General features: G+C 35.9%; 1 protein-coding gene across 1 annotated transcript in view; it reads right to left on the minus strand.

Annotated features, from left to right (window-relative positions):
* The window catches only part of CENPF (centromere protein F), a 38,150-nt gene that overhangs the window by 1,665 nt on the left and 8,495 nt on the right, over positions 1-27,990 (minus strand). Inside the window, exons 5-18 of the mRNA XM_018085369.3 lie at positions 27,241-27,508; positions 25,509-25,711; positions 22,705-22,830; positions 21,821-21,949; positions 20,099-20,221; positions 15,971-16,106; positions 11,612-15,057; positions 7,813-10,110; positions 7,118-7,258; positions 5,883-6,059; positions 5,014-5,175; positions 3,659-3,845; positions 2,484-2,960; positions 1,372-1,562 (exon numbers count right to left, since the gene is read on the minus strand). Coding sequence (XP_017940858.2) covers positions 1,372-1,562; positions 2,484-2,960; positions 3,659-3,845; positions 5,014-5,175; positions 5,883-6,059; positions 7,118-7,258; positions 7,813-10,110; positions 11,612-15,057; positions 15,971-16,106; positions 20,099-20,221; positions 21,821-21,949; positions 22,705-22,830; positions 25,509-25,711; positions 27,241-27,508 — 8,064 coding nt within the window. The remainder of the gene's footprint in view (positions 1-1,371; positions 1,563-2,483; positions 2,961-3,658; positions 3,846-5,013; positions 5,176-5,882; positions 6,060-7,117; positions 7,259-7,812; positions 10,111-11,611; positions 15,058-15,970; positions 16,107-20,098; positions 20,222-21,820; positions 21,950-22,704; positions 22,831-25,508; positions 25,712-27,240; positions 27,509-27,990) is intronic.

The raw sequence follows: 27,990 nt of genomic DNA on the forward strand, positions 1-27,990 counted from the left end.
AATAAAACACAGACCTCCAGGCAATGTCTGTAAGAAGCAGCAAATTTTGGCAAGTAGGGTAATTATCCCTTGAAACAACATACCCAAATTCAGTGGATTCACTCTCACTGCAAAATACAGATTTCATATGGCTATAGTTCCAAAAACATTATGTCTCTGACCTGACTTGTCTTCCCAATGATGCTTTCTGGCCTCAAAATCTATACATCCATCAAACTATGTGTCACTTGCCTTTACTTACTTTTGGTATCTTGCCAAAACACTTTATGTGCTAATACAAAATAACTGCATTTAAAAAAAACCAAAACAAACAGGAATGAAAAAATCAAGAGAAAACCAAAAAGTTGTGCACCAGATTCCACTGATTGCCAAGAGAATGCTTTTGTGTAACCTGGCAAACTGGAAGAATTTTTATATACTGACATATTTCTATGTAGCTCTCAGATAAAGAACTATCAATATCTAATAGCTATTCTCTTATTGCTCAGCTTGAGACAGCATGCTTAAAAACTTTGGAGGAGATTTCGGAGACAACAAAAGTTTAATTCTGTCCTAAGGCTGGAACACTTTTCTATAATCTGCAAAGCGCTTGCATCAGCTTAGAAAGAATGCCTTATTCTGATGTTCTATGAAACATTCAGCAGTGTGTCTATTACTGAAAACACTTGAAAAGTTAATGTAAACTTTAGTTACTAACCTTTTTTTAATAAAAATCCGCTTTCAAAATCTAACTGTGTAGTATTTATCCATTTTGATAACATCAAAATCTGTAAGCATGAGCAAGTTGATCTAGTAGAAGACTTCCCTGTCCACAGCAGGGAAGTTGGAACTACATGATCTTTAAGGTCCCTTCCAACAAAAAACATTCTATATGATAGTTTCTTTACTATCTAAATGTTCCCTATTTACATGTTTAACAGTGTCTCAAATATCTGTAGTTATTTTACAGCACCTGTAACTTGGAATTCCAAGAAAACTGGTTTGCAGAAAACTTTAAACTCAAACTCCCAGAGGTTAATCCTTTTGGTGTTTACTTTCTCTGAAACCTAAGAAACCACAGTATAAGGAATATCTGCTCTTTAGTATCCATTATAAGAAATTGAAAATATACCTGAATTGAATTTACATTTCCCAGTGGTTTCTCCCTTTGAGGTCACAAATAACACCACACAATCAATTTGCAGATTGCTAGCACGGACAAGACCTATGTCATGTTTTACTGATTCAGTATTTATGATCTTCACTGTATTGTTGAGAAACATAAAGAATTATAATATTATCCTCAAACTTACCTGGAAAGATGAATACATTTAGTGAATGCATTAAGTTTTCCCCACGACTTTCATATCCAGATAAAATTTTTCAAGTTACCTTTTGTGGTTTGCTGCCACCAGGTGTTGGACAGGAGCGCTCACCAAGATGATCTGGTCTGCACCTCTGTAAGTCTTGTTTAGGTAAAGGCTGTTTCTCACCCGAAGTAAGATGGGGACTGGTTCTGAGGTGTAGCGTTGTTCTACGTAAGATGTAAGGGCTAGACTTGCCAGTGGGGATGTCAGCAAATCCTGAAAAATAAACAGCTTCTATTAAAACCAGCTAAATAAATTAAACTTTCTCAAACGGATTTCCTTTTTCACAACAGAGATAAAACCAGCTGATTAAAATAAGTCATTTGTTCTACTGAAGAAAATGCATCAAAAAGATTGCTGAATAGATCATGTGTATTCCAAAATTAATATGCAAAACTTGGAAACCATGGAATACAACCATAGAATTACAACAGAAAAAAATTTCAAACAAGTGTTTGGTCTTTTTCTTTACAGGTATGTTATTATGTGGAGAACAATTTCAGTCTGAAGACATGTACTTGTTAGTTCATGATACCATGACATGATACCCTTGGTTTTTAATATTTTTCTCTTGCAGAACTAGAGTGTTATAGATTGTCTGTTATCCCTCTGCCTAGCCTAAAAGTCAAACATTAACTGGTTCACATGTTCTCAGAATAGGCATATTGTAAGAAAAATAGTAATGCTGGTAAGAAAATGAAATGCAATGTTTAGCCTTAGAAATCCTAACTTCTGGGAGTGATCACCAAAGCTGAGGCAATTCAGTATCCCTATGGCTTGTCCTTCAATGACTGCAATTACATTTATTATAAAGGGCTACTTACTAGGTAGTTGAACATACAATGTATTTTTCAAGCCCTGATTTGTACAATCTTCTCAACTACTTTCTGCTACAGTGAACCCTTATATGGCATATCAGTCTACCTAATTTCATTGCATTCAGAGCAGATTGAAAGTGAACTCTCATGAAGATGATAATATATTACTGCTGTGGGCAAGACGGTTTTGACTCAGGGAATTTTAATCGGTTTAATGTATTGCAAATTAACATAGAGTGAAACTAATTCAACAAACAAAGGAGAAAAGCACACCTGCTGTACTCAGAGAACGTTTGCTGTTATAAAACACTATAAATACCTTTTTGCACTACTTCTGGAAGCCCATCTAGCTTGCTGTCAGTGTTCTCCTGACCCAGCAGATTTTGAGAGATATCACACTTCCTTTTCTTTTTTGATGAAGTCTCTGGAGCAGGAGATCTTGGCTCTCTGTTGTCTTTCCTGTTGTCTTCGCATCTCTGCCTTTTATTTGAAAGCTTAGTAGTATCTTCATCTGACCTTATCTCTTTGACAGACTGATTGCTTACAGTTAATGAGTGATCAGAATTCAGCAAAGGAGTGCTGACAGCATCACTTGTTGGCTGTTTCAGCTGAGCACTCAGCAAATTCACTTGTGTTTTTAGCATCTCATTTTCTTCCTCTAGTTTATAATATTTAACAATTAGAGAGCAGTATTTCTCCAAGTTCTCATTTGCTTCTCTTGTCTTCACTTCTGTAGATTCCTGTAATTCTTCCAGTTTTAACTTAATTTCTTCTGCAACAGCAACATCAGCATCACCTTTCAAAGAAAACCATTATTATTCACATAACTAACAAAAAAAAGACGCATATGTAGGAATTTATGATGCAATGGTCACACACCTTTTAATTACACATGTTCTGTAACAGTGCAACTATAAAAAAATGATTGCATAACAAATTCAGTAATGATAGACATAATAATTTACTTGTTAAATAGAGAAAACATGCAAATTCTGAACAGAATCCTTGACCAGTGCATGGGCAAACATTTTCCCTGTCATTTTGTACCTTCTGAACACAAAAGTTTCTACCCCAAACTTTCTTTAAGTATCATTTACAATACAGTGCATCTCATGAGATGAGCCAGAATATAAAGAACAAAGCATGACAATCAGAGGGAAAAGCTCGCTGGAAAATGATGAAAGAACTCGCGTACAAACTTTAATTATTAAGAAAAGTACTCCACTCCTTCTGTAAATTACTTTTAACCACAAAACTGTAATACTTAGAATATTTATTCATAATCCAGATTTGTCTCTCTCACCTTAAGAGAAAAACATATTAACTAGATTTTGAAAATGTTTGACAAATTTGAAGTTGTACTTTTTTATCCTACTTAAGAATCATGCTCTGTATTAGAGCTGCACATGCAAGTGGACCTTTTAGGGAACATGAAAGATTTACAAACAAATGCACTGCTAAGAAAGCACTAAGACCGAATCTAGATTCAGTTACCTTCTTTCTTATCCTTTGACATAGTAAAATTTTTCTTCTTTAGTAGTTCATCACATTCAACTAGTTGCTTTTGCAACATTTCCTTTTCCTGTTCCATCTGCTTACAGGATTTCATCCACAGCTGCACTTCACTTTGGGCAAATTCATTTTCCTTCTTTAGCTGAACTAAAACGTTACTATTATCAGCCTAAAAAATAAGAAATTTAGTTATTTCACTAGAAACATAATTCTTCCATTTAAACATTACAATGTCAAATGGAATCATAGAATCATTAAGGTTGGAAAAGACCTCCAAGATCATAGAGTTCAACCTTTAACCACCCTATCAACTAACCACAGCACTATGTGCCTCGTCCAGTCATCTCCTGAACACCTCCGGGTATGGTGACTTCATCACATCCCTGGGCAGCCCATTCCAATGCCTGACAACCCTTTCAGTGAAGAAATTCTTTGCAATGTCAAACCTGAACCTCCCCTGGCACAGCTTGAGGCCATTTCCTCTTGTCCTGCTGCTATTTACTTAGAAGAGGCTGACTCCCACCTTGCTACAACCTCCTTTCAGGTAGTTGTAGAGAGCAATAACTGATATCACCTCACTGACATGGTATAATAGAGTGCTACTTTCCAGGTAACAGATTTCAAACCAATACTCCAAATTTTAAAGTGCTCTCTCCTAAGTTCAAATCTCCTTCATTCTTTTCATCCCAAATGCACCTTATTATCACAGAGGCAAGATAACTCAGACCTGCTTTGCACTTTACGTTCCAGCTCAAAAATACTACTCCCAGCAGCAGCAGATCATTCCTTTCCTCTTTCTCCCACTCTCCTGGGCTGCTCCCTGCTTATCTGGTCTGGTACCAACCTGTGTGCAAACACCATACCTTGAGCACAGCTGGAAGCCTCCTATGGTACTTTTACACAACCATGGGTACTGTTTTCTGTCACTGGCACACATCCTACAGTATTTTATCATTGCAAGGTTGTTATTAAACAAATTAACACTATAGTGGAGGGCCCTAAGGATAAGGAACTGTTGAGCAAAATGAACATATTGTAATATTGTAATTCAGTGTTTACTTGAAAGTAAATTGAATTGACTACGTTTCTTCAAGAGTGCCTTTAGAGAGATACTCATTCCTTAAGTGGGAGTACAGAACTGGAGCCAGATATCAATCACAGACTGAAGCACAACAAAAAAACCCCAACCCAGTAAATAAGAAAAATGCTGTATCAAAGTCAAGCCAAAGTTCTGCAGCACTCAAAAAACCTATGTTTATTTTACTACACAGTAAAGTAATTTTACTACACAGCCTTGGATCTCATGTAATTGGCCATGCTTATGGTTTTTTTCTTACCTTAATTTTTAGGAGTTCTCCTAAGGCTTGATTAGCTTCTTTAAGGGAATTATTTAGTTGCTCTTTATTTGACTTCAAATGTTCAATTTCCACTTTTTGTGAGCTGATGAAGTGCTCCAGTGAACTAATCTTCTTGTGACAGGCCTCAATTTCTACTTCATTCTAAAGAAAGAAAACATGCTTAATTACTATGGTACTAGAAAGGACATTGAGTTGTATTTTAGAGATGCACCTAAGAGCATATCACAAACTCACAGGAATTCCACTGCAAATTTAATAGGTTTTGAGGAGTTTTAAACTGAAAAAGCAATTTATCTTAAGTATACATTTTGAATACTAGAATCTTGCCTCTAAGAACTCTGCCATTAAAATGTCCTTATATTTTACTGTAACTTGCTCTTACATCTACTTTATATTAACAAGAATGAAAATTATTAAGAAATAATTATAGGAAATTATTTTCCTGTGTCTTACTGGCCTCAAAGTTCATAGACATTTCTGCAGAAAAGTTGGCGACTCTTTGCATATAGCATGGCTGAGAAATGCATTTCCAACAAATTTGCTCTTCTATCCAGAAGTGGTCAAGGTTTCTTCCCATTCCTACCAAAACATTCTCAAGTTTATAGTCCCAGATAAATTTATATATAGACTAAATACTTGCTAAATTGTGATATAAATTCACCTTTCACTGCTTACTATATGGAAAAGAGTTATTTTAACACTTACTTAGTTTCAATATAAGTATATGTAGAGTTTGGAAATATTGTTACCAAAACAATTTCTTTTTAAATAGGATCAGCAAAATTTTGTAAAATATATAGAACTGAATCAAAATCTCACAGCATCCCACTTCCCATTTTCTGATTTACCTTTCGGTTTGCTTCTGTCAGATGACCTTGATGCTCTTTCTCTGCTTGAAGTAGTCTGTCTTTGTACTCTGATATTTCTCTTTTCATTTCACTTTCTTTTTCCTGCAGTTCATTCTGGACCATCTCCAAATTCTTAGTCAGTTCATTTTTTTCTGACATAGTTAGATGCAGCTGGATCTGTAAACATAACAGCACATTCCTTGGTATTTGGAATCATCTCAACGGAAAAACAGTTGACCCATTAAACTATGTGACTTTACATCTGAAGCGTTTTTCAATTGCCAAAAACAACTTGGTAAGAAAAAAGTATTTAACAGTGGCTAAACATAATGTAATCAAAGAATGGAACATCTGAACACAAAAGGTAGAACAGGAGGCAAAGCAAAGTTTTCTTAAAGGTAATCGAGTGCAAGTTGGCCAACGCTTAAATCAAGCAGCACTGCCTAAATTAGAGCTTAACCTCTCCAACCATTGTTCCTTCTAAAAGTGACTTGAGAGATTAAGGGTCACTTTCCTCACCCTCTTTAAGAAGACAAAACTTTCTAAGCATTTTCATTTTGATCCACTTTTGTAACTGTACTTTTGGGACAGCTTGCTTGTATTTCCATATTGGATTTCTAGAATTTGCAGAAATCTCTTTTCTTTTCCCACTCAAAATCCTTAACACCACGATAGAAACAAGCCTCTGGTTATAAAATTTTGTAAAATAATGTTAGTAGGTGAGAAGACCACATAAACTGATTTAAAGAAATAATATTGTTCACAAATAAGACCTATAGTTGTCTAGATGATAAAACAGACTTCAAGAACTAAATATAAATTAATTAAAAATAAAGGCTCTAAAACTGTTTCTTTCTTGACTTTATCCTGAAAGTACTTTAGCCCTACTGAAACAGTGAAAGTAGTTTTATGAAATGTTACATTTTTTTAATCTGACATCCTCAGTCTGAGGATTGAATGGCTGTAGTAAAGATAATTTCTTGACATTGAAAAATTTCTAGATATCCACCTGTGGCCTTTACGCCAAGAAAACATGGTTTTGATAGAAGGAATTGGGGAAAAAACCTGTTAACTAACCATTCTATCTCAGAAGAGAACACTGGATTTTTTTAAATTTGGAAGCAAGAACCCCTAATACCATACATTATCAGAGCTTCCTTGGCCAGACTCCGCACAAATACTGTACTTGAGCATCTGGCCTCGAACACAAAAATACTAAAGACAGAGTAACTTACTTTGTTCTTTTCTGAATGTTCTTGAACACATCGTATTTCTTCAGCAAGCTTATTTCTTTCTTCCTGTAATTTGGAAATCATCTGTTCAGTATTACTTAGCTTGACTTGCAGCTCAGTATGACTTTCAGTCAGTTCATTTACCTGAAATTAAATTTTCCAGAATTATTTTTAATACATGCGTCATGATCTCCAAGGAATTTACTTATATGCAACAAGCAGTTTTAAAGATGGGTTATTTTATTCCCATGGTCAGTCCAGTTCCAAGCAAGAGTCACAACAAGGTAATGTTTTCACATGGCAAGTGTCCAATTGTTTTTTCGCTTTCTTTTGAGATCCCAAAATATTTATTCTTGATACAAAAACAGTCTCCCAATACCAATTTGTTTTAACTCTTTTGCTTCTACAGGAAAGAGGAAACTATCCTGCATTATTTCATTGCTTAAATTTGTACACCTACTTTCAAGCCACCTTTCCATTCATCCCATGCAAAATAATGCCATGCTTTCCAGCTCTGTTAACTTCAATGAAAAGCCATGATTGTATGGAAAATGTAATTCTAAAAATAGGAAGTTTATTGTAAAAGTCTGAGGCTAAAATTATTTTAGGATATAATTTATTGAGGAAATGGTAAACCCAGAGGACACTTTATCCTCACTCCTAAAAGGGGAACACTACCCTAATGGAAAGGGTATTACCTTTTTACATAAAGTGTTCTTTTCACAAAGTGTAGATTCCAGTTCCTTCTCAAGGTCCTTATAAGACATTTTTAGAATGTTCAGGATATCTGGAAAAGTTTCGTTATCAGAAAAATGTTGCTCCTTCAGCTTCAACTCAGCAATCAAATTCTGCAGCCCTTTTTTATCCTGGTGCCAACATTCAAGCTCATGGTGCATGTGTGTCAGCTGTAAAGACAGCTCTTCTGTTTCTTTCACCTGCTTTTGAAGAGCACCATTTTCCTGTACATTTTCATTGAGCTTTTGTTTACAGTCCATCAATTCTTGAACAAGTACTTCCTTCATTTGATCCAATTTGATGTTTTCATCTTTTATTTCCTGACATTGCTGTAATAATATTGTTTTATCTTGCTCAAGACGAGCCACCTGCTTAACCAAGACTTGTTCTTTTGCTTTAGCATCTGCTTCCTCCTTGCATGAAAACTCTAATTTCTCAGTCATATCTTTGAGCTCAGATCTCAGCAATATCACAGTATTTTCAAACTCATCCTTGATTTGCATCTTTTCTTCCTCCTTTTCTTCTAACAGTTTTGCTGTAGTCAAATTTGCAGACTCTAGTTCAAGGAATTTTTCTTGCATTTCTTTTAAATCTTTAGCCAGACATTGTTTCTCTGAGGTGAGGACATCAATTTGTAAGTTTGAACACTTCAGCTTTTCAGTTGTCTCTTCCATCTCTGTTGCTAATGTTTCTGCCTCTGCTTTAGCAGTCTCCACCTGAATAATTGCATCTTCTAGATTTTTCTCTGACATCTCCAATTCTCTTTCAAGCCTCTCTATTTTATCCAGAAGAGAGTCAGCTTTCCGTTCACTCTCTTTCAGCTTTTCAGTAATATGGCGTTTTTTCTTCTCATCAGATTCAATTTTTACTTTCAGCTTCTCAATTCCACATCGCAATTCATCTACTTCTTTCTGTGCTACACTGAATCCTGAAGTAAGTTCACCTTTTTCCCTTAACAAGCTTTCCAAAGATCTGGAAAGCTTTGAATTTTCTATTTCTGATGAACTTAATTTACTCTGCATCATTTCCAATTCTGTTGCCATCAGCTCTTTCTGCTTCTTCAAATCTGCTGCTTCATTTTGGAATTTTTCTTTTTCTAAGGCAAAAGACACAGCATCATTTTCTAAACTTTGCAGCTTCTGAAGAAGATGATATTTTTCATTTGATAATTGATTTACATCAGATTTTGCAGTCTCAAGCAGATTTGCTTGTGTCCTCACTTCATCCTCTAATCTTCTAATGAATTCAGTTGAATCTACCTTAGTTGACTCTAGCTCTTTTAATTTCTCTTGGAGCTTTTGATACTTGTGATCCAGTTCTTTTTTATTTTCAGACAAAATACTCAGTTCTTGGCCAATATGGTTTCTTTCAGCTGTGACTGAAACAAGGTGCTCTTGAAAGCTAGAAATAGTTTTCAGATTAACCTCCCTCTCCCTTTCTAATTGCTGACATTTTGCCTGAAGCATTTCGATGTCATGCTCTGTGAACAAGGCATGGCTCTCAGTATTAACTTGATCAGATTTTGGACTCCTACATTCGTTTTCAACTGCAAGAAATTGTTCATGACAATCTCTCTTTGTCATTTCTACATCATCGAGCATGTCTGCTGCATTAGACGATCTAACTTTGTAGAGCTCCACCTCAGACTTTACACTCACAGGTTCTTTTTCTAACGAGACTACTTGAAGAGATAATTGCTGCTTATTGACAGAAACTGATTTGTGTTTTTCCTTTATGTCACAGTTTTCCTCCTTAACAACTGCAGTAGCTTCCTCCAGTTCTGCAAAAGCTGAGCTATTTGAAATTAATTGTGCATTCTGAAAGTTCAGCTCTGAGTTTAATTGCTCAACTTTTATTATTAAATCAACACGTTTGTGGCTTTCCTCTGTCTCATAGATCAGCTTCAAATTTTCTGCAGTCTGTTGGTTTGCCTCTTCCTGAAGCATTTCAGTGGTTATTTGATTTTCGTAGAAATCCCCAGCACCCAAAAAACTACTGCTGGAAAATGACAATGCATTGCCATGGACCGAAGAGCTGTTTATTTTTCCTGACATATTTATACACTCTTGTTCTCCAGAAATTTTCTCAGTATAATCTTCCATTAATCTTACTTCAGTGGTCTTGGTTACATTTTCACACACAGAGGCATCTCCTGCAGCCATTTTCTCAATGGGTATTGTTTTAAGATTATTGCTTTTCAGAGATGAGTTTTCAATAGGCACTCTCAATCGATAAGAACTGTTGTTTTCTCGTTCTGCATTCTGCAAGGATTAAGAATCAATCCATTAAAACGAAAAAGGGAGAGGAAAAAAGAATACATATAAGAAAAAAACAAGGTGACTTTAAAAAGTTTTCTTCAACTAGTAAAGCTCCTGCTCATGTGAAATAAATAGATAGCATTCTTCTCTACTTAACAATCTGTTTTCTTGTGGAAAGGATTTACACTTATTTATACACACATGCATCTTTGGCTAAAAGGGTTAAAGATACTGAGGGAGAAATTTCAGCCAAATTTACAAAAAGTTTAAGTGCAAAGGTACCACATATCTCTGTATTTTGGGACAATAGGTGTCTGCATGACAATGTGAAAAACTGCTAGTATCAATAAGGGGGGAAAATTTACTGTTCACCTTCTACTGGACACCAGAGAATCTTCAAGGGACACAAGCCCAAATCCTCAAACAATACCTTTTCCAAAGCCCAGCTGTCAGAGCTGGGCTTGTATTTGGCGCCACCTGATGCTCTCATTTGAAACAAAAATGTGTAACTTCAAAACTTGAGGACTCCAGAAAAGAACTGTGTCTAAAGGCAGCATCTCAAAGATCTAAATTGCACACTCCATCTTTAGAAACCTCCAGCTATAGAAGGTAAGGAAGAGTATTTCTTCCTTCTAGTGTCTGTGTATCAGTGTGGGTGCTCCATGTGAATTGCAAGCAACACATATAAGTTAAAGATTTTCTTCTCTGCAAGGAACAGTTGCTCAGTTTTTCACAGTTGCCCAAAATGTAGAGATTCAAGATGTTCCATTTATATTTAAGGGGAATTATCTAATAACACTAGATTGTTTTATCACCATTCTGAATAAATTTTGATTCTGTCACTCCTTACAAGGAGCAGCAAAATCTAGCTCACTGGTTGCATGCCACCCACAGCACTGAAAAAAAAAAAAAAAAAAAGACAGTGCTGACTCCCACATTTTTGTTCCCTTATGTGTTTTGAGGAAATTCAGGTTGAAATGAAATTTAACTGTTTTGCTACCAGCTCATTCTGTTCTACTGCTGACAACACTGAAAGAATTAGAGGTGTGGTTGCAGTCCTAGTCTGCTTGTTCCATGAAGGGACATGGGAAGTGTGTGCATCTTTAAATGACCATTAAAGTCATTTAAATGACTTTAAATGAAAAGTCTAAGTGTTTAAGCACAGTACAGGTACACACAGTACAGATAGACACAGTGCATGACACCTACTAACACAGCCAGATCCATACTGACATAGACCTGAAGAAAAACCAAGAGAGTAGTGCAAATTATTACACAACATTAATAGAATAAACTTGTTGGTTTTGTTGTAATTTTTTACCTCATGAGCCTGTGATACATAAACAAGAACTCAAGGTATGGATTATTTTTGTACTTTCTCTAAAGAATAGTGCTGCTTCTGTGGGACAAAATTTTAAATGGGTTTAATTGCAAAATTTAAATTCAGCTGACCATAAATCAAAAGACTTACATAAAACTGATTTGCATGACAGCAATTACTTACATTTTCAATATCTGCACACAACAGCGAATGAGAACTTAAATCAAGAACTTGTAGTTGCAGTCTTGCTGCTTCCAGCTCCAAAGACAGATTCTCAGTTTGTTTTCTTTCTGCTGCCAGTTTGCACTCCATCTCCATAGTCACATTATTCAGTTTCTGCTGCCATTCTTCCTTGTCAGATAGATTTTGTTGTTTGAGGTGATCTATCTCTTTCCTTTCAGAAAGTATGACTTCTTTCAGCTCTTGTATTTCCTCATTTTTCATGTTCTCTTGAACATGAAATTGATCTTCAAGCACCTTGATGGCCTTCTCATATGTCTGACACAGCATCTGAAGTTCTTCAATTCTATTTTCAAGGTTAGATTTTCTAGGAGTAATACTCCTGAGCTCTGTAACAGAGTCCAATTTGTGATCATTATGACAATTTTCAACCAAAGCTTTTGTTGTACCTTCTGAAATTACTTCTGCAGAACTCTCCAGCTGATTCATTTCCTCCGTCCATTTGCAGGCAGCACTGTTATGAGAATCAACCACCTTGGTGACTTCTATAAAATAGGGATTTACAGAAAGATCTGAGGAAGATGATGTGGACTTAGTTTCATCTAATTTAGACAGTGTGTCATCTCGGCTAGAGGATAGTGACACTCTCACAGAATCTATATGAGCATTGCTCAGACTTGTTGACAATGCAGAATTTTCTGCCTTCAGTATTTCAATACAAGACTGTAGCTCGCATATCTTTGAGCTCATACTGCAGTGCTGTTCATATAATTTTATATGTTCATTCTGGAAAGTTGAGAGCCTCTCTCTTATTTCAGCAAAGCCTATCTTAACTGCTTTCCTGGACAACTTTAAATCTTTGTAGTCAGGAGTACTGCATTCTTTAAGTCTGAAGGATATTTCCTTATTATCAGAATACATTCTCAGATCACTGTGATCACTTTGATCCATAAGTTCATCAGGAAGAATAGCTTTCTCTGCTTTTAAATTTTTATCCGTATTCATTATGTTCTCTTTCTCCTCTTCTACTTTATTAATACTTGTGATGCCATTGTTTTTTGTGTCTCTAAATCCAGAGGCTAAAGCAGTGGTCTCACTCTGCAACATCTCACACATTTTCTCAAGCTCACTCAGATGGTTTATTGTTTCCTGCAAAGAGGATGCCAGCAAGACTGATGAATAACTTTCATCCATTCCTCTTTTGCCAGAATTCTGGGAAACATTATTATAATTATACCTCAATGAGTTGTCATCCTCCTCTAATACAGTAAGTGAAGAATCTGAAGTTTTCAGTTCTTTAACAGACAGTAGTTCTTGCTGCAGTCTGTCTTTCTCTCTCATGCTTTTCTCAAGTTCTACTTCCATGCCTTTTAAAGCAGTCTCCAGTTGCATCACTTCTAACCTGTAGTTCTCTAGGGAGAGTTCACTGTCCTCAAAATCCATTTGAAGAAGCTCAAGTTTAACTTGGTATTTATTCAGCTCAATGTCCTTTTCTTCCATGGACTTTCTCAACCGTTCTGAACAGAGTCTCTGTTCACAACTAACCTCACACATTAGAGGTTCATGTTTTGTTTGTAGTTCCTTCCCCAATTGCTCCTTGTCTTGAAATACAAGGCCACATTTCTCTTGCATTGTATTTTGTGTTGCCCTGGCATTTAACGTTTCCTGACTTAAACAGTCAAGCTCCATAGAAGGCACATGTTGGACATTGGAAAATTCTGACTGCAGTTGCTGAAGTTCTTGAACCAAATCCTTTTTTATTTCTTCTGAGGCTATTAGTTTACGTAAGATATCTTTATTCTCACTAAGTATCTGTTTCTCTTGTTCTAGTTTTGCTTTCTTTTGCTCAAATTCAGTTGCCTCCTCTCTCAGAACGCTCATAACATTTCCATTTTCTTCTTCTACCAATTTATACTTTGCCTGCAAAGCTTCAAGCTCTGTTTTGATTTCTTCAGTTCTTGATTCAATATGTTGCCTTTCCTCCTCGTGTTTTGCGGACATTTCAGAAATTATTTCTTCTCTTTCCTTTAAACTGTTATAAATATTTTTATTTGTCTCCAGTAAAGTTATTTGTTCTTGCTTTAAAGCACTGTTTAAATCCCTAAGGGTTGCATTTTCTTTAGTAAGTTCGTCAATTTTTTTGCTATAGGAGCAAATCATTGAAGACAAATCCTTCTTCTCTGAATCCCATTTTCCAGACATGAGCTCCAGGTGTCTTACTGAATCCTCAAGCAGTTTATTATTGATCTTTAAATCCTGAAGCTCAGCTTGTCTGTTTTTGAATCTTTCATTCAGAGTTTGCAGTTGCATGTCCTTTTCCTTAAGAATGTCTAAAGTTTTTTCAACTGATTTCTGACGTGCTGAAATATCCGCCTGCAAGTTACTGATGTGCTGTTCAGTGTCCATCACAAAGCTTCTGTGCATCTCTTCTACTGCATGTAATCTTTGTTCTGTTTCACCCTTTATTTGCAGTAAGTCTTCATACTGCTGTTGCTGATTTGAATTCAGCTGCTTTTGAGCCACTAAGGAAATCTCAAGAGAAGAGATCTGCTCTCGTAAATTGGCCAGATCCTTAGCTTTTCCTGCTTCTAGAAGAGCTCCTGCACATCTGTGATCATCAGGGTTGGAGTTATTTGCTGCAAGTTGCGTATTGCCTGAAAGAGTCTTATCCTGACCACTTTGTAAATTAACTTGTCCATCTTCTGTCATTTCTGAAGTATCTTTTGCTTTTACAAGACAACAGATTTTTTCATATTCACCAAGCAGGTCATGATAACATTGCTCCCTTTGCAGTCCTTCACTTGTTGCTAACTGTAACTTTTCTTCTACTTCAGCAACTTGGTTGGTAAGTTGGAATATTTTACAGGACATATTTTCCATCTCTTTACAGTACTTTTTATCAGAACATTCTGCTTTCCACTCAAGTTCATTGAAAGCTTTTTTTTTTTCTTCTAATTCTGCACTTTTACATTCCAGCATATCCTTAAGTTCTTTAATCTCTGCGGTTTTCCTGTCACTTTCAGTTTGCATCATTCTGAATGTCTCACTATGCTCATGATTTTTGATTTGCTGACTTTGAAGGGAACTCTCCAAGTCACTAATTTGAGCCAGCATACCTTCCTTTTCAGACTTAAGTTTATCTATAAGATGATCAGTTTCATTTTTCCACTGAGAAAAAGCAGCAGCCTCTTTTTGCAATTCGTCACATTCTCTCTGCTTGAATCCAATGATCCTCTGCAAAGCTTCTGCTTCTTCCTCCATTTTACGTATTTTACTGTCTTGTTCTTTAATATGATTATCTTTTTCCTTGAGTAGGTCCTGCATAGAATCACATTGCTTTTCCATGTCAGCTAAAGCTATTTTCAGCTTCTCCAGTGAAAGGGAACTCTCTTGCTTTTTAAATTTCTCTTCCAGTAACTTCAGCTCTGCTTCCTGAAAAGTGTTCTTATCTGTAAATGAAAACATCATCAAATCTTTGCCAGTCAATACTGGCAATTCTGCAGATAATTTTCTAGATTAAGTATTACTACTTACTTTAACTATTTTCAATTTTCATTCTACTGCAAAGCATTACTCTCAAGTTATATCACTGGATAAAGGATATTTATATCACCTTAGGCTATCAGACACTATGTACTCAGACATTGTTTCTGTGTCTCACTTTCATCAAATTTTTATAAAAAGTAGTACTCATTTTGTAGGTGGTTTTTGGTTTGTTTGTTTGGTTTTTTTTTAACAGGGCAGATCTCACTTCAATATGTGACATTCGTGTGGGTCTGCCTTATATTCCACTTCTGCCAAATAATGTCTAATTCTACCCAGAAAGAAAAGTTGGGTCAGTCATTAAGGGGAACAGAATCAAATACAAAAGCTTCATTTTGAAATCGTACATGAAGTTTGACCAATGCACAGAAAAAAGCAGGGAATCTATCCTCTTTTAAGTAGTTCCCTGGAACTACAAGGTGTATTTCAACAACTCCTGAAAAACTGTGTTCTCAACTAAAAATAAACACTGCAAGCAAGACTGAAATATCAGTGGTTATGTAGCATTTCCCTAATTCTTTTCAACTCTGTGAAACACAAAGGAATTACAAACCAGAAATTTTCTATTTTAAATAGATTTTATGAAATTCAAGTAGCTGATAAGTTCAGTACACTTTGATTATTTTCAAAATTTTGTATCTTCCGGAACTGTACATGTTGATAGACAATAAATTCCTTTCCATTTACAACAAACTCAATGTTCTTTAAAAACACTAATCATATCCCACAGCAGAAACTTTTCACTTAATTCACAATGTAACTTACACTATTGCAGGAAACATACAAAAAGAGTTCTGCATATTTAAAATTGTAACTCACTTTTCATCTCTTCTGCAAAATTCTGGCTTTTCTTTAGAGACTGCTTGATTGTATTTAGTTCCTCTTCAAGCTGGTGGATCTCTTGCAATTTCTTTTCAAGTTGACAGTTAAGACGATTTTTCTCCTGCTTCACTTCCTAAACCAAAACCAAATAAGACCATATTTCATCTAAATTGCCAAGGAGATCAAAGAATTCAGTTCACTTAAATAAAGATATTCCATTAAATCTTAGTAAGTCTTTGGGCAGCTATGCCTGGGTTCTTAAGCATTGCTTGGGAACTTAAGCTGAACTTATTCTTAACTAATTGACAGCACCTAAGAGATGCTGCCAGTTGACATAGTCAGCATGCCCCTTGTTGGCATAGAACTAACAGGTGACCTGCCCCAAACAGATAGGTCAGGATAGATCCTACAAAATCTGAGCTGATGAAGTTGGGCTACAGTCCTGAAGAAAACTAAGTAAACAAATCCCTGCAACAGTATCAAAATTAGCACAAAATATTTTATGTAGAAGTGCTTACACTTTCAGATGGATGCTTTGCCATTAACAGCATTTTCTTTCAAATAACTTGATTTAAAAAAAAACAGCCAAACAATAACAAAATAACAAACAATAACAAAAAACTATGTAACTAAATTGTATCTAGGAAGCCAAATAAAAGTTCTTTTAAGGAAACTCATCCTTTTTCTCTAAGTTCATGTGCTCTGGACAACAGATGGGGTATGGAACTGGCATGGCCCAATTGGAAACATATCGTCAATTATTCATCCATTTACTACTAGCAGATGGGCACCAATTCCGAAAAGCCAAGCTCAAGAAATGGAAAGGTCTGGATGAAAAAATTTAAAAGCTTGGCAGGCTTGGTTTTGCAACAACATAAATAAATCACCCTCAGAACATGATTAAAATTGTCACTGTCACTAACAGTTACCTTCCCTTCTACTCATAGCCTTCCCTACTCACAGTTTAAAAAAGAAAAACCCAGTTACATATAAATTTTAATAACCTTTTCTACCAATCCTAATTTTTCAAAGAACTACAAGCATCCAAACTCCTTGTGTTCAAAGTACCATACACAGATGTAATATGAGTGCATGAATTGAACACGCCCATTCATCAGAAAATCTAGGGTGATCTATAGAAAGAAAAAAAAAACAAGCTGAAGAAATTAAAATGGCTGAAATGCCCAATTATTTTGATTTGGTACAAACATTCCCAGTAATCATAGAATGGCTTGGATTGGAAAGGACCAGAAAGATCATCTAGTTCCAAACCCCCTGTCATGGGCAGGGACATGTTTCACTAGACTAGATAAAGAATTTTTTCCTAATATCAAGTCTAAACCTACCCTCTTTCTGTTTGAAACCATTCCCCCTTATCCTGTCACTATATGCCCTTGCAAATAGTCCCTCTTTTCTTTGTCTTGTTGTAGGCTCCCTTCAGGTACTAGAAGGCTGCAATTAAGTCATCCCACAGCTTTCTCTCCTCCAGGCAGAACAATCCCAGTTCTCCCAGTCTTTCCTCATAGTAGAGGTACACCATCCCTCTAATCAACTTGGTGGCCCTCCTCTGGATTCACTCCAACAAGTCAACGTCCTTCCTGTGCAGGGGACCCCAGAGCTGACATAGCATTCTAGATGGGGTCTCACCAATAAATAGCACTCAACATAACTTGGTGGATTAAGTATCTGAGAGCAACTAGCTGTTTACACTTTCCAAAGCTATTTCCAAAGCAATTGATTTGCTTTCAATTCAGTTATCAATTCTACTTGTACATTGCATTACTCAAGCTAGCCATTCTGCAATTGTCCCTTAAAAGGGCAAAACCCAAAGCAAATTCCAGAACCTATGCACAGGTGGTACTATTACTCTGGAGAAACTCTCCATGGAGCAGGCTTATGAGCAGTTCATGGACTGACCGACCAATTTTTCCGGGAATAGTTATGGGCTTGCTTGCACCATCGAAATGTAAACCACACACTATGATGTCAGAAGAGATATCACCATTGCAAAGCTCAGTAGTCCTTAGACTAAGAATATCCTATATGCTCTCAAAAGAGTATCCTGTATATCTCTCACATGTACCTGCTTTGCAGCTTTTTTGGAACACCAGTCTTGTTATACAATAAGGACTAAACACGGCAGTGGATCAACCAGCAGAAAACAACTGTATTCTCCGCTGGAGAGTTAGACAAGTAGTGTAAGACTGCAACGATTTCTCCTTTAATAAAGGGGAAAAAGTACCAATCTCACTCTTGTTTTCTTCAGCTATAAAAAAGCCTGCTCTCAACAAAATCTCCAAGACTTTGAAGCAATTCAATGTAATTTTTTGCAGTATACTTATTTATGAGAGTGAAGAAGACACATACTGTGCTTTTTCATGTGCAAATCTTAAGATAGAGAATGGTAGTGTTACTGATCTCTTAAATTATTACAATCTCCCCTGATTAAGCTTCTTTAGAAATTTGTTGGTCATGTACTAATACAACATCACTGTCACCAGCTGTTCAATTGTCTGACCAAGATAAACAAATACAAAGAAAAAAATGTAACTATAGTTACAGCCTAGTAAGATGGATACAAGACTGGTAGATAAAATGAAGCACTCCTAAGAATTTGCAGTAAAGAAGATCTTTCCACAAATTAGATGCTCTCTGACAATAGGATCTCAAAGACCCACTATCAAATATAGAAAGGGTATAAGCCCACAATATCTGACATAAACTACCTTCTTTTTTTTTTGCTCATTTGTCTAAAAATATGAAAGATTATACTAAGAATATACAGAAGCTTGACAAAGGCTTTCCTCCTCCGCATTGGAAGAACAAAATTGTCTTGATTAGCCTTACCACTGAAGGTACTGGTTAGATTTATTTACTAAATAGGTTTTAAGGACCTTTATCTGGCATCGAGGCCAAGTGGCATGGAACAGCCCATATCTGTACCATAAAGTCTTTTATCTCCCAAAACAGGTGGCTCTAATCAAACCACTTGCTGGGAAGATTCCCAGGCTCATGTGAACTCCTAAACTGTGCCTGGGAATTGTATGAAAGAGTGCTAGTGAACTGGGCCAAAGCCATGCAAAGTGCTGTTGTAACAATAGTCAGATTCCAACAGCTGGGATTGCTCCCAGACATTGCAAACCACCAGCAAGAATGTACCTAAAATTTCACAGTATACTAAACCTCTACTAACATTTGTGATGATCTGAACAAATCCCACTATTTTACTTTATATTTTTGCAGAGAATTTTGACAGGTAAATTTTTGGCAGAAACTATGCCAGATTATATTGTATCTGCTGATGACAGCAGCCAACAAGAAAAATGAGAGTGTTTACATAAAACAAACTGCGACATGGATTACATAGGTATTGAGTTCTTTTTGTTATTTACTACTGATTCTCCAAATAAAGGATAAAATTTGCATTGAGAGGTCTCTAATGGCAAAACTGTAACAATGTCAAGTCTAGCTGCTCTAGTTGCCACCAAAACAAAACAATGTAACTGAGAAGACAAAGGAGACTTTAAAGCGAAAAGGTATCTGCATGTGTGAATATGAGCTGTGTGGCAGCATCCAGAAACCTGTCTGAATTTATCTTCATTTGCGGGAAAATTTTTTCCAGCACTATATATTTTTTAGACAGTGTCTCTTCTAAGAAAGATGCATTTTATTTTTTTTTTTGAAGAGGATATAGTGAGTCTTTGTACAAAATCATCGAGTTTGGCAGTATGAATCAAAGCAGTAGTCAATGATTCTAGAATTTAGTTTTAAAATCAAACAAGCATTGACATTTTTTTATTTAAGAACCAAAAGCAAGAATCTCTTGAAACACAACCTATATTTGGTAAAAGATAAGTCCAACGTGAATTAGAACCATATCAGCAGCATTACAGCAATGAATCCTAAGCATGCAGCCAATGCCAAAAACTGCACTGATTTCCACAAAGTTAGTGAAGGCCTCATTTTGTGTTACAATTAAGATATATTATTAAGATAATCCGTAAAAGTGTTTAAAGATTGCTTATGGAAAAATATGCTATGAGAGTAAATGCTCAATAGTATTAAGTGTTTACAAATTGCCAATTCAATGCATTAATTCTGTCAAATACTCCTCTGCATTGTTACCTCAAAGGTTTTTGTCAGATCAGTTTCCTTAGCCTGGGCTGCTAACAGAGCCTGCTCTGCTCTGCACAGCTTCTGGGTGAGATCACTGGTATCGTGTTCCAGGTGTTGTTTCACTGCCATTACCTGTAACAATATTGAAAATGGACACTGTATTCACAGGCATATATAACTTTTTTCTTTAAACTCCCATTCTTGAACTCCAACATTCTATTACAAAATGAAACTACATTTTATCCCAACATGAAACAAAGGTTGCTCTACTGTTGTTCAGAAAATAGTTGCTTATTGCCTTTCCACTCACTCCTTCGCCTCTGACCAAAAAAGGTGGTATGTCTCTAAAATACATGTATTTCTAAACTGTCTGGAATCAGATTAATATATCCAACTTGCAGCTAGATCACCACATTGATATCTGTAGGATACAAGTGAGAATGGCCTTTCTGATTCACACAGCATATTACAAAGCTAGGATCATAACTGCACTTATTGTTCCATTGACACAGATTTTATAAAAAATGAACAGGTTTTAGCTCTTTCAAAATAGTCCTATAATGCTCCAAATTAACAAGGTGGGAAATGCTGTTATTGGGCCAAAAAAGTAAAAAAAAAGTCTACTCTGAGGTCATTAGGTAATAAATTACCTTACTTGAAGAAAGAACTAGAAGGTACCTATTTTCCTCTTCATGAAATCATGCTTCCTTTGGTAAGCATATACAAAAGAATGTGCACATAAAGAAGCCTCCACTGAAAACATTTGACTGAATGTATTCCCATGCCTATATTTCTAAAATAAAACAAGCCTGCAAGAAAGCTGTAGGCAGTTTTGGAAATGCTGTTTCAGTTCAGGCTGTCTGTTAGTGGGGCTTCTCAATATAAATTTCAAGAACTTGTGGTCTCTTTTAGAAATTCATTTAGCTGTGCTGCTTGAGAGGTGCTCTCGAGTTTTTTGAGGATTTTAAAACACTCCTCTTTTCTGGTCACCCACTCTCATGGCTTGTGCTGCTTTCTAACTTCCTGCAATTTGTGAGTTTTTGACAACTAATGTGTTCTAATAGCTAGTTGCTGCCAAAGCTGTGGATGACCTCCTTCTTACTGACATTCCTCCTTACACAAGCCCTGACACTCATCTAATTTTGTGGAGAACCACTTCAAGGAGTTAAATTAATTGCAAACACTTGGGCTATCTATATGTATACACATGTGCTAATTTACATATAATATTTTCCTTGCTCTTTTATGTCTTCTATCAGTTCTCTGCAGGATCACATGAGGGGTGGCATTGCTAAAATAGAAGTACCAGGAGTGCATGGGCTGGAGTATATGAAAAGGGGTTGTTTTTCCAAAGGCAACAGACCTGTCAATCAGCAGCTCTATCATCAAGCTGCTCCTCTGCATGTTTTTTACATAAAGTTTGTCTTGTGATCAGCCTTAGCTGCTTCTCTCTCAAACAGATTTATTTTACCTGCACTGTCTGCATTCACATCTCCTTCCCTGTAAAAAGTGGACTAGGCCCAAATTTTAAAAGCTATAATTCACATTTAATACATAATATTTCAGTGAGAAATGGTAAATACAAAACAGCTAGTACAAACTGTAAAAACGTTAATACAAGACTGCACATTAATTACTTTTTCCTTTAGGTATAATTAAATGAAGGCAGTAATGTTGAGACAACTAAATACCATCTCTAGTAGCAGGTTTTAATATTAAAAAAAATCCTACTTTGTCAAATTCTGCCTGCAGAATGTTGAAGTCATTTTTGGCTTGCTGTAGCTCCTGATTCAGTTTGCTTCTTATCTGGTTGCACTGTTGATCCAGTGTTTGTAAGGAACGTTGCTGAGAAGAGAGTTCCTAGAAAACAGTGGTATGGTAGCAAAGAAATAAACACATGACCACAAAAAGTCTCTCTTTTGGTTACTGGAGCAATAACAACTGATTTTTATTAGGAGGTACTGCCTGCTCAGAGACACTTGTCTTACACAGCAAACAACAGTTAAAAGCAGCTGCAAATGTCACATAGGCAAGAATGGCCTTAACCCAACTTATGTCATCTGCTTAAGAACTTCATTATGCAACAGTCCTATCACAGAAAGGGAAAAAAAAAGTCTAAAACCAGTGAAAGTAATAGCATTCAAATTTTTCATATTAAAGATACATTTCTTATAAGAATTACATTACAATACATGTGGACAAGTTCGTCTTCTGCTATTACGTACCATACTGGAAGGTTGATTTTTTTTTTTTCTCATGAAAAGAAAATAGTCATATTACCTAGCATAGAACTGAGCAACAAGATAATCTTAGAAACAAGATAATCTTACAAGGGCAGCCGCAAAAGTTGCACAAAAATTAGTGTTCCCAAAACAGAATTTCTGAAATCTATAGAAGGATGATATAATACATGTGGATCTTAAACATGACAAGTAGACATCCATTAGGTTAAACAGCTGTACTTGCAATTTCTCATGAGGTCTGTTCCTATGCCTTTGGATCTTATAGTTTTGATGCTGCACAGATTTCAGAGGTTTATTAGGATGTAAAACAAGATAAAACAAGTGATTTAGTCTCCTAGGGAAGTCAAAATTAAAAAGCTCTCCTTGCCTTACCTGTTGGTATTCCTTTTCCTTTGCCTTTATTTTCTGTTCTAAAGACTGACGAACACTCTCAGCATTTTGTCTTTGGCAGTTCAGTTCTTCTGACAATCTTTTCACCTTTTGCTCCATCATTTGGACCTATAATAATTTAGTTATCAAACAAAAGTGTTAAAGATGTAAAAAAGTCATATAAAAAAGACTGCTTTCAGCTACTGAATGTTTTAGCATTCATATAACCAGCATAACTTTAGCTGGTACCATATTAATTCTTAGCAAAGTATTAAGCTCATATTTGCTTATGTTAGTGAGAAAAAAAAAATATATATATACAGACACAATAATAAAAACACCTTCAGAAAAACACTGTCTTTGACAGTTTATGGAAATATACTGTATCTGGCACTAAAAATAGACTATATTTTCAGTATCTCAGTTTGCTGACAAATAAAGAATGACTGCTAACTGCTAAGCAACTACATGTTTAGATGGAAAATAACTCGACATTCCACTGAATTTCAGAGTGATTCAGCATGTTGATTTGGATAGGGAAAAAAGAGGCAACTATCTTAGTGTACAACAACAAAAGAGTGTTTTTCAAAATTTAAACTTTAATTAAAAAAATAAAAGTCAGTAGCCTATCTTCTAGGCAACCTCCATGTTAAAAGTATGTCAGCTTCTTATCTAACTCACTTGATTACGTTAATATTATGTCACCCAACAGAGTGAAGCATTCCCCACCTAACTGCCTGAAAAGAAAAATTTATTTTTATTCCAAATTCAATCTGTTAAGGCAAAATATGTACTTTTTTCCCCCCCGAGAGTAAGAAAAATGGCAAAGGGTTAATGGGACTCTCTTTTTCCAGCCACAAGAGCTGTTTAATGAGTTAGTGAAACAGCAGTCATAAGACAATAAGAACCAGGTAGTAGTATTGGGATGTCAGGTTATTAGACACAGACTGCAGGGATCATGAGCTCCTGTAAGATAACATGGAAACTTGACTGCAGAAAGGCTGCAGACCTCAAAAGAAGTGAAAATACTTGATAACACAGAGGTGGTGCTGTGGTCAAGGTCTGTGAACAGCACCAGTGACAGACAAGTGCACAAGAGGCAAGCCAGTATTAAATTCAGGCTACAAGGCAGGAAACTAAAATCCAAAATCTCAGTGCAGTTCTACATCCAAAGTCCAGGGGATGCAGGCAGAGATCCAATTCCAATGCAAGAAAGAAGAAACAGAACAGTAAGGAGTCATCTTCAGATGGCAGGACCAAAGGAACCTTCTGGGGCAAGATGCTGCGCTGCACCTTAGGGATGGACTGCATCTCAACTCAAATGGTGGCAATGCCACTCTTCCTTGTCCTTCTCCAGGCATGTTTCTAGCTCCATAACCCTGCCCCTTCCCTTTTGCTGGATTTAATCTCCTTTGGTTCCTTAGTAAAACAATTCAGCTCTCTTAAACCTGTAGAAAACGAACAAGGCAAAACTAAATACATAATATGCTAATCCTTTAAGAAGTTGAATCAAGTCATCTGGGGAATTAAATTAAATAAAGAAAATAAAGACTTTTTCAGAGAAATTGAGATGTCAGATTGAGTCAGCTGTCTTCTCACAAGCTCACCGTGATGACAGTGCCTTTATGAAGTCAATGGACTATGTCAAGAGTATGATTTTATCTTACTCCCAGCCAAGACTTCCCATAAACCAGTTCCTCACAGAGCTAAAAAATAGTCAAATGTTGATGTCTCTCTGAAAAGGCAGAGTGATCAAGGTTTACATGCAAACATGCAAAGGTTTTCTTTTTAAGGACCAATACAGGAGTTGTGTGAAGAAGAAGCTTACCAACATACTTTGGTAGCATGAAGAAACTTGCTGGCAAACATGGATAACAATTATTATACCCAGAGAAGATACACACAGAAACATCTTTTTCCCTATCCTGTAGAAGAACCAAACTAGTGGGAAAAAAACCCTAAAAAGATAGATGGAAATACGGAGATTCGGGGAATTATGACATCTGTGTACTAATTTCAAATTTGTCAAGTGCTGTGAAAAAGGACTTTAGGTAGGTAATGCAACTTAATTAATCAACAAAAAGAGAAAACTTCTTACTTGTTACCTTCTGCAGTTTGAATTAAATTATTTTAAGCACTGGCATTCTCCTCCTCTTTGCATGATTATGAGTAAAAACCTGAACCATATCAGATTTTCATACACAGATATCTTTTTATATATATATGCTCTGTAAATTTTTGACTTAGCAAATTGTACTATCCTATTGGTTTTTCACTATTAATCCAAACTGCTTAGAATTAAGTTGTGAAATTCCATTTAGAAACTGCATCTATTCTCAATCTTGCATTGCATTTTTACCTAGACTTTATTTAACACAAGCAATTTACAATACAAAGACTATGCCCCCACAACATCCTGTAGTAAAAGCAAAAGATTCTGATTTTCACCGAAGTCGCATGACAGTCTCTTTCAGGCCAGAACTTGCCACCAGATGTCATTGTTGCTCTATGTAACTTGATCAGAAAATATTTTCAGAATTCAAGTCAGTCTTACCTGAGTATAAAAAATATTTCTTGAGGTCATGTAAGAACCTTCCAGAAAATGGGCAACTACTTACAAGTATTAATGTTTTTACAGGTAATACATATCAAACGAGCATATACTTCTCCAAACTTGATCCTCAGCAAATGCTCAAGAAACTTAAGTCTTGAGAACCTTGGTTCTTACTAAAATGGCTGAAAACTGACACACATGAATACTGGCAATGTATTGTAAGGACAGTCAGATGTGTAATGCAGCATTTTACCTGTGTGGTAGCTTGATCCAGTTGTGTTCTCATTTGAGTCAGTTTATCTCTGGTTTTGTTCAGAGCTTTATCCTTCTCTGTTAATTCTAACTTCATTCTGTCCAGCTCCAGTTCAGTCTCTTGATGTTTATTCACATGGGATCTGTTCACTTTTTCTTGAGCTTGCAGTTGTTGTTCAAGGTCTTTAATAGTGGAATTTAGCTCTGAATTTTAAAACAGTAAAAATTAAAGATACTTCCTGCTTTGGAAGGTATGTCTTCCACGTACTCAAATTTCCAAGCGTCTTACACCTTCTAAAATATTTAGTATATTTGATAAGTACCCAAGTTCCTGACACAGGTAGACACCCTCTAAAATGTTCAGCAAGTTAAAACAAAAGTTTTAACTGCCTTCTACTACTACATGGATGACTAAAACTATAAAGATTTAAAGACAGCTGACTCTAAATCAATAATTCCCACTTTGTGAGAACACAGTAACATGCAAGTTTAGGAACAAATGCTGCAAAGACAAAGACAATTTGTTCCTCTGCTGGTGTGGTTTCTTTTGGTTTTGTTCCTGGTTTTAAACATGCAGAAACATGTCATTTGACATAACTATTATATTTTTTTATTATTTTTAAAAGGAAAGATATCCACTACAAACATTTGTTTGGGGCAACTGTGAGTCTTTGCTTCCAGAAAACTTTTCAAATATTGGGCATCTATAAATGCATTATCTCATATTTCAATCTTTTTCATGTCTCAAAGCTAAACCAAGTAGTCTTGTCACAATATATATCAGCAAGAGTTTATCTTATCTTCCAAAAGCCATAACATAATTTACAGTAGAAATCATAAGTCAGCTACATGGAGCATTATACGGAATTATTTTCGGGTTTTTCGTAATTAATTTTCCTTTGTTAAAAAAATTCCTGTCTTCCTGTTTCTGAGTTTATATAGCTTCCAAGTTGAAAATGTCACCTAAATTATTGTACGTGTAGGTATTTGAATGAACAGTTTGGAGAGTACAGAAACAGTTAGTGTAAAAGCTGTTCAAAGAGTCTAAATAGTAGGCTTAAGCAAATGTTCACCTAATCCACAAGAAAACAACTATTTTCTCTCTTACAACTATCAGATATCAGGAATGAGAATTCCTTCATGTCTATATGTGCAATACAAGACCATATCTTGCTTTTTCGTTGTACTTTTTGCATCATACTTCATTTTGTGCTTCCAGTAGCATCCCTTATGAATCAACTCAGTTATGCATTAAGCATGTTCAAACACTGAATTTTTAATATAATTATTGCTTAGCCATAAATCTCAACAGTATACAAAATTAAGGAAGCAATGTGATAGAACTTAACAGCAAAATGTAATGATATTCTGAAAAGTGTTCTAACTCTGTTTTAAGAGAATTGCTCCATGAGCAGTGGGATTAATGGAGAAGGATATTTTTCCTTTTAGATGATGTCCCCTACTAACCCCAAAAATACAAACTGCTCCCTTCTAGTTCTCACACCCCTTACGTAGAAGATACCACAGCTTGTAGATAAGCTCTGAGCACTGGCTGATCATTGACAATAAACACATCAGCAGCCAACAGGGCCAGCTGCCAAAGGCAACAACAAGTATCTTTCTCTTTTCCTTGCTAAAGCACTCATTTCAATACCTCGCTTCTATCCACACACCAGCTTTCATGAAACCATATGGGAGACTGCCACTGGGTCTTGAAGAAATAAATCAGATACCTTGGTTCTGTGCTTTTAGCTGAATCACGAGCGAAGAATTACAATTCTCAAAAAAGCTGTTGTCAAACTCATTCTTCTCTGATATTATACTAGAATTCGTTTCCTTTTCCCCTAGAAAAGAGGATGCTGCAGAACTTCCCCTTGCAGGTGTTTCTCGATTTCTAGATGGTGTCTTTTCCTGTTGCCATGAAAACACAGATGAGGAAGCCTGATGCCGAGCAATCTCTCTGTGACTCAGAGAGCTTTGAGAATGAGGCTGATTTATTTTCTGTGTCCAAAAAAGAAAAGGATGCACCTTTACATATGTTTCTATATTTAACATATAACTAAATAACTAATTTATTATTAAGTAGCTAATAGGTCATCATCATTTCACGTTGTTGCACTGTCACATCCACCAATGCAAACTACTGATTCACGTAATTATTTTTTATGCTATATAAATTAAATAACTTTAGCCCAAGTATCCAAGGATAGCTGATACTTGTAAACACAAACCAGGATCTCCAGAAAAGTAGTTTTACCTGTATATCTTTATAATATATCTTTATAACACAGATTTTTGTCTTTTTCAAGAGATATCCCATTGTTCACATCCTAAATTTTTCAAAATTGAAGCCTATGTTTTTGCAAGCAAGTACTGACACAAGTAAGATGCAAAAAAGTGAAGTCTGAACTAACATATCTGATATCTTACCCACATTTATTTCTTCTGGGCAAACACAGGTAAATTCAAAACAGATTCATTTA

The sequence above is a fragment of the Manacus vitellinus genome, unplaced genomic scaffold (assembly GCF_001715985.3).
Source record: "Manacus vitellinus isolate BGI_N305 unplaced genomic scaffold, ASM171598v3 scaffold_8_pilon, whole genome shotgun sequence".
NCBI lineage: Eukaryota > Metazoa > Chordata > Aves > Passeriformes > Pipridae > Manacus > Manacus vitellinus.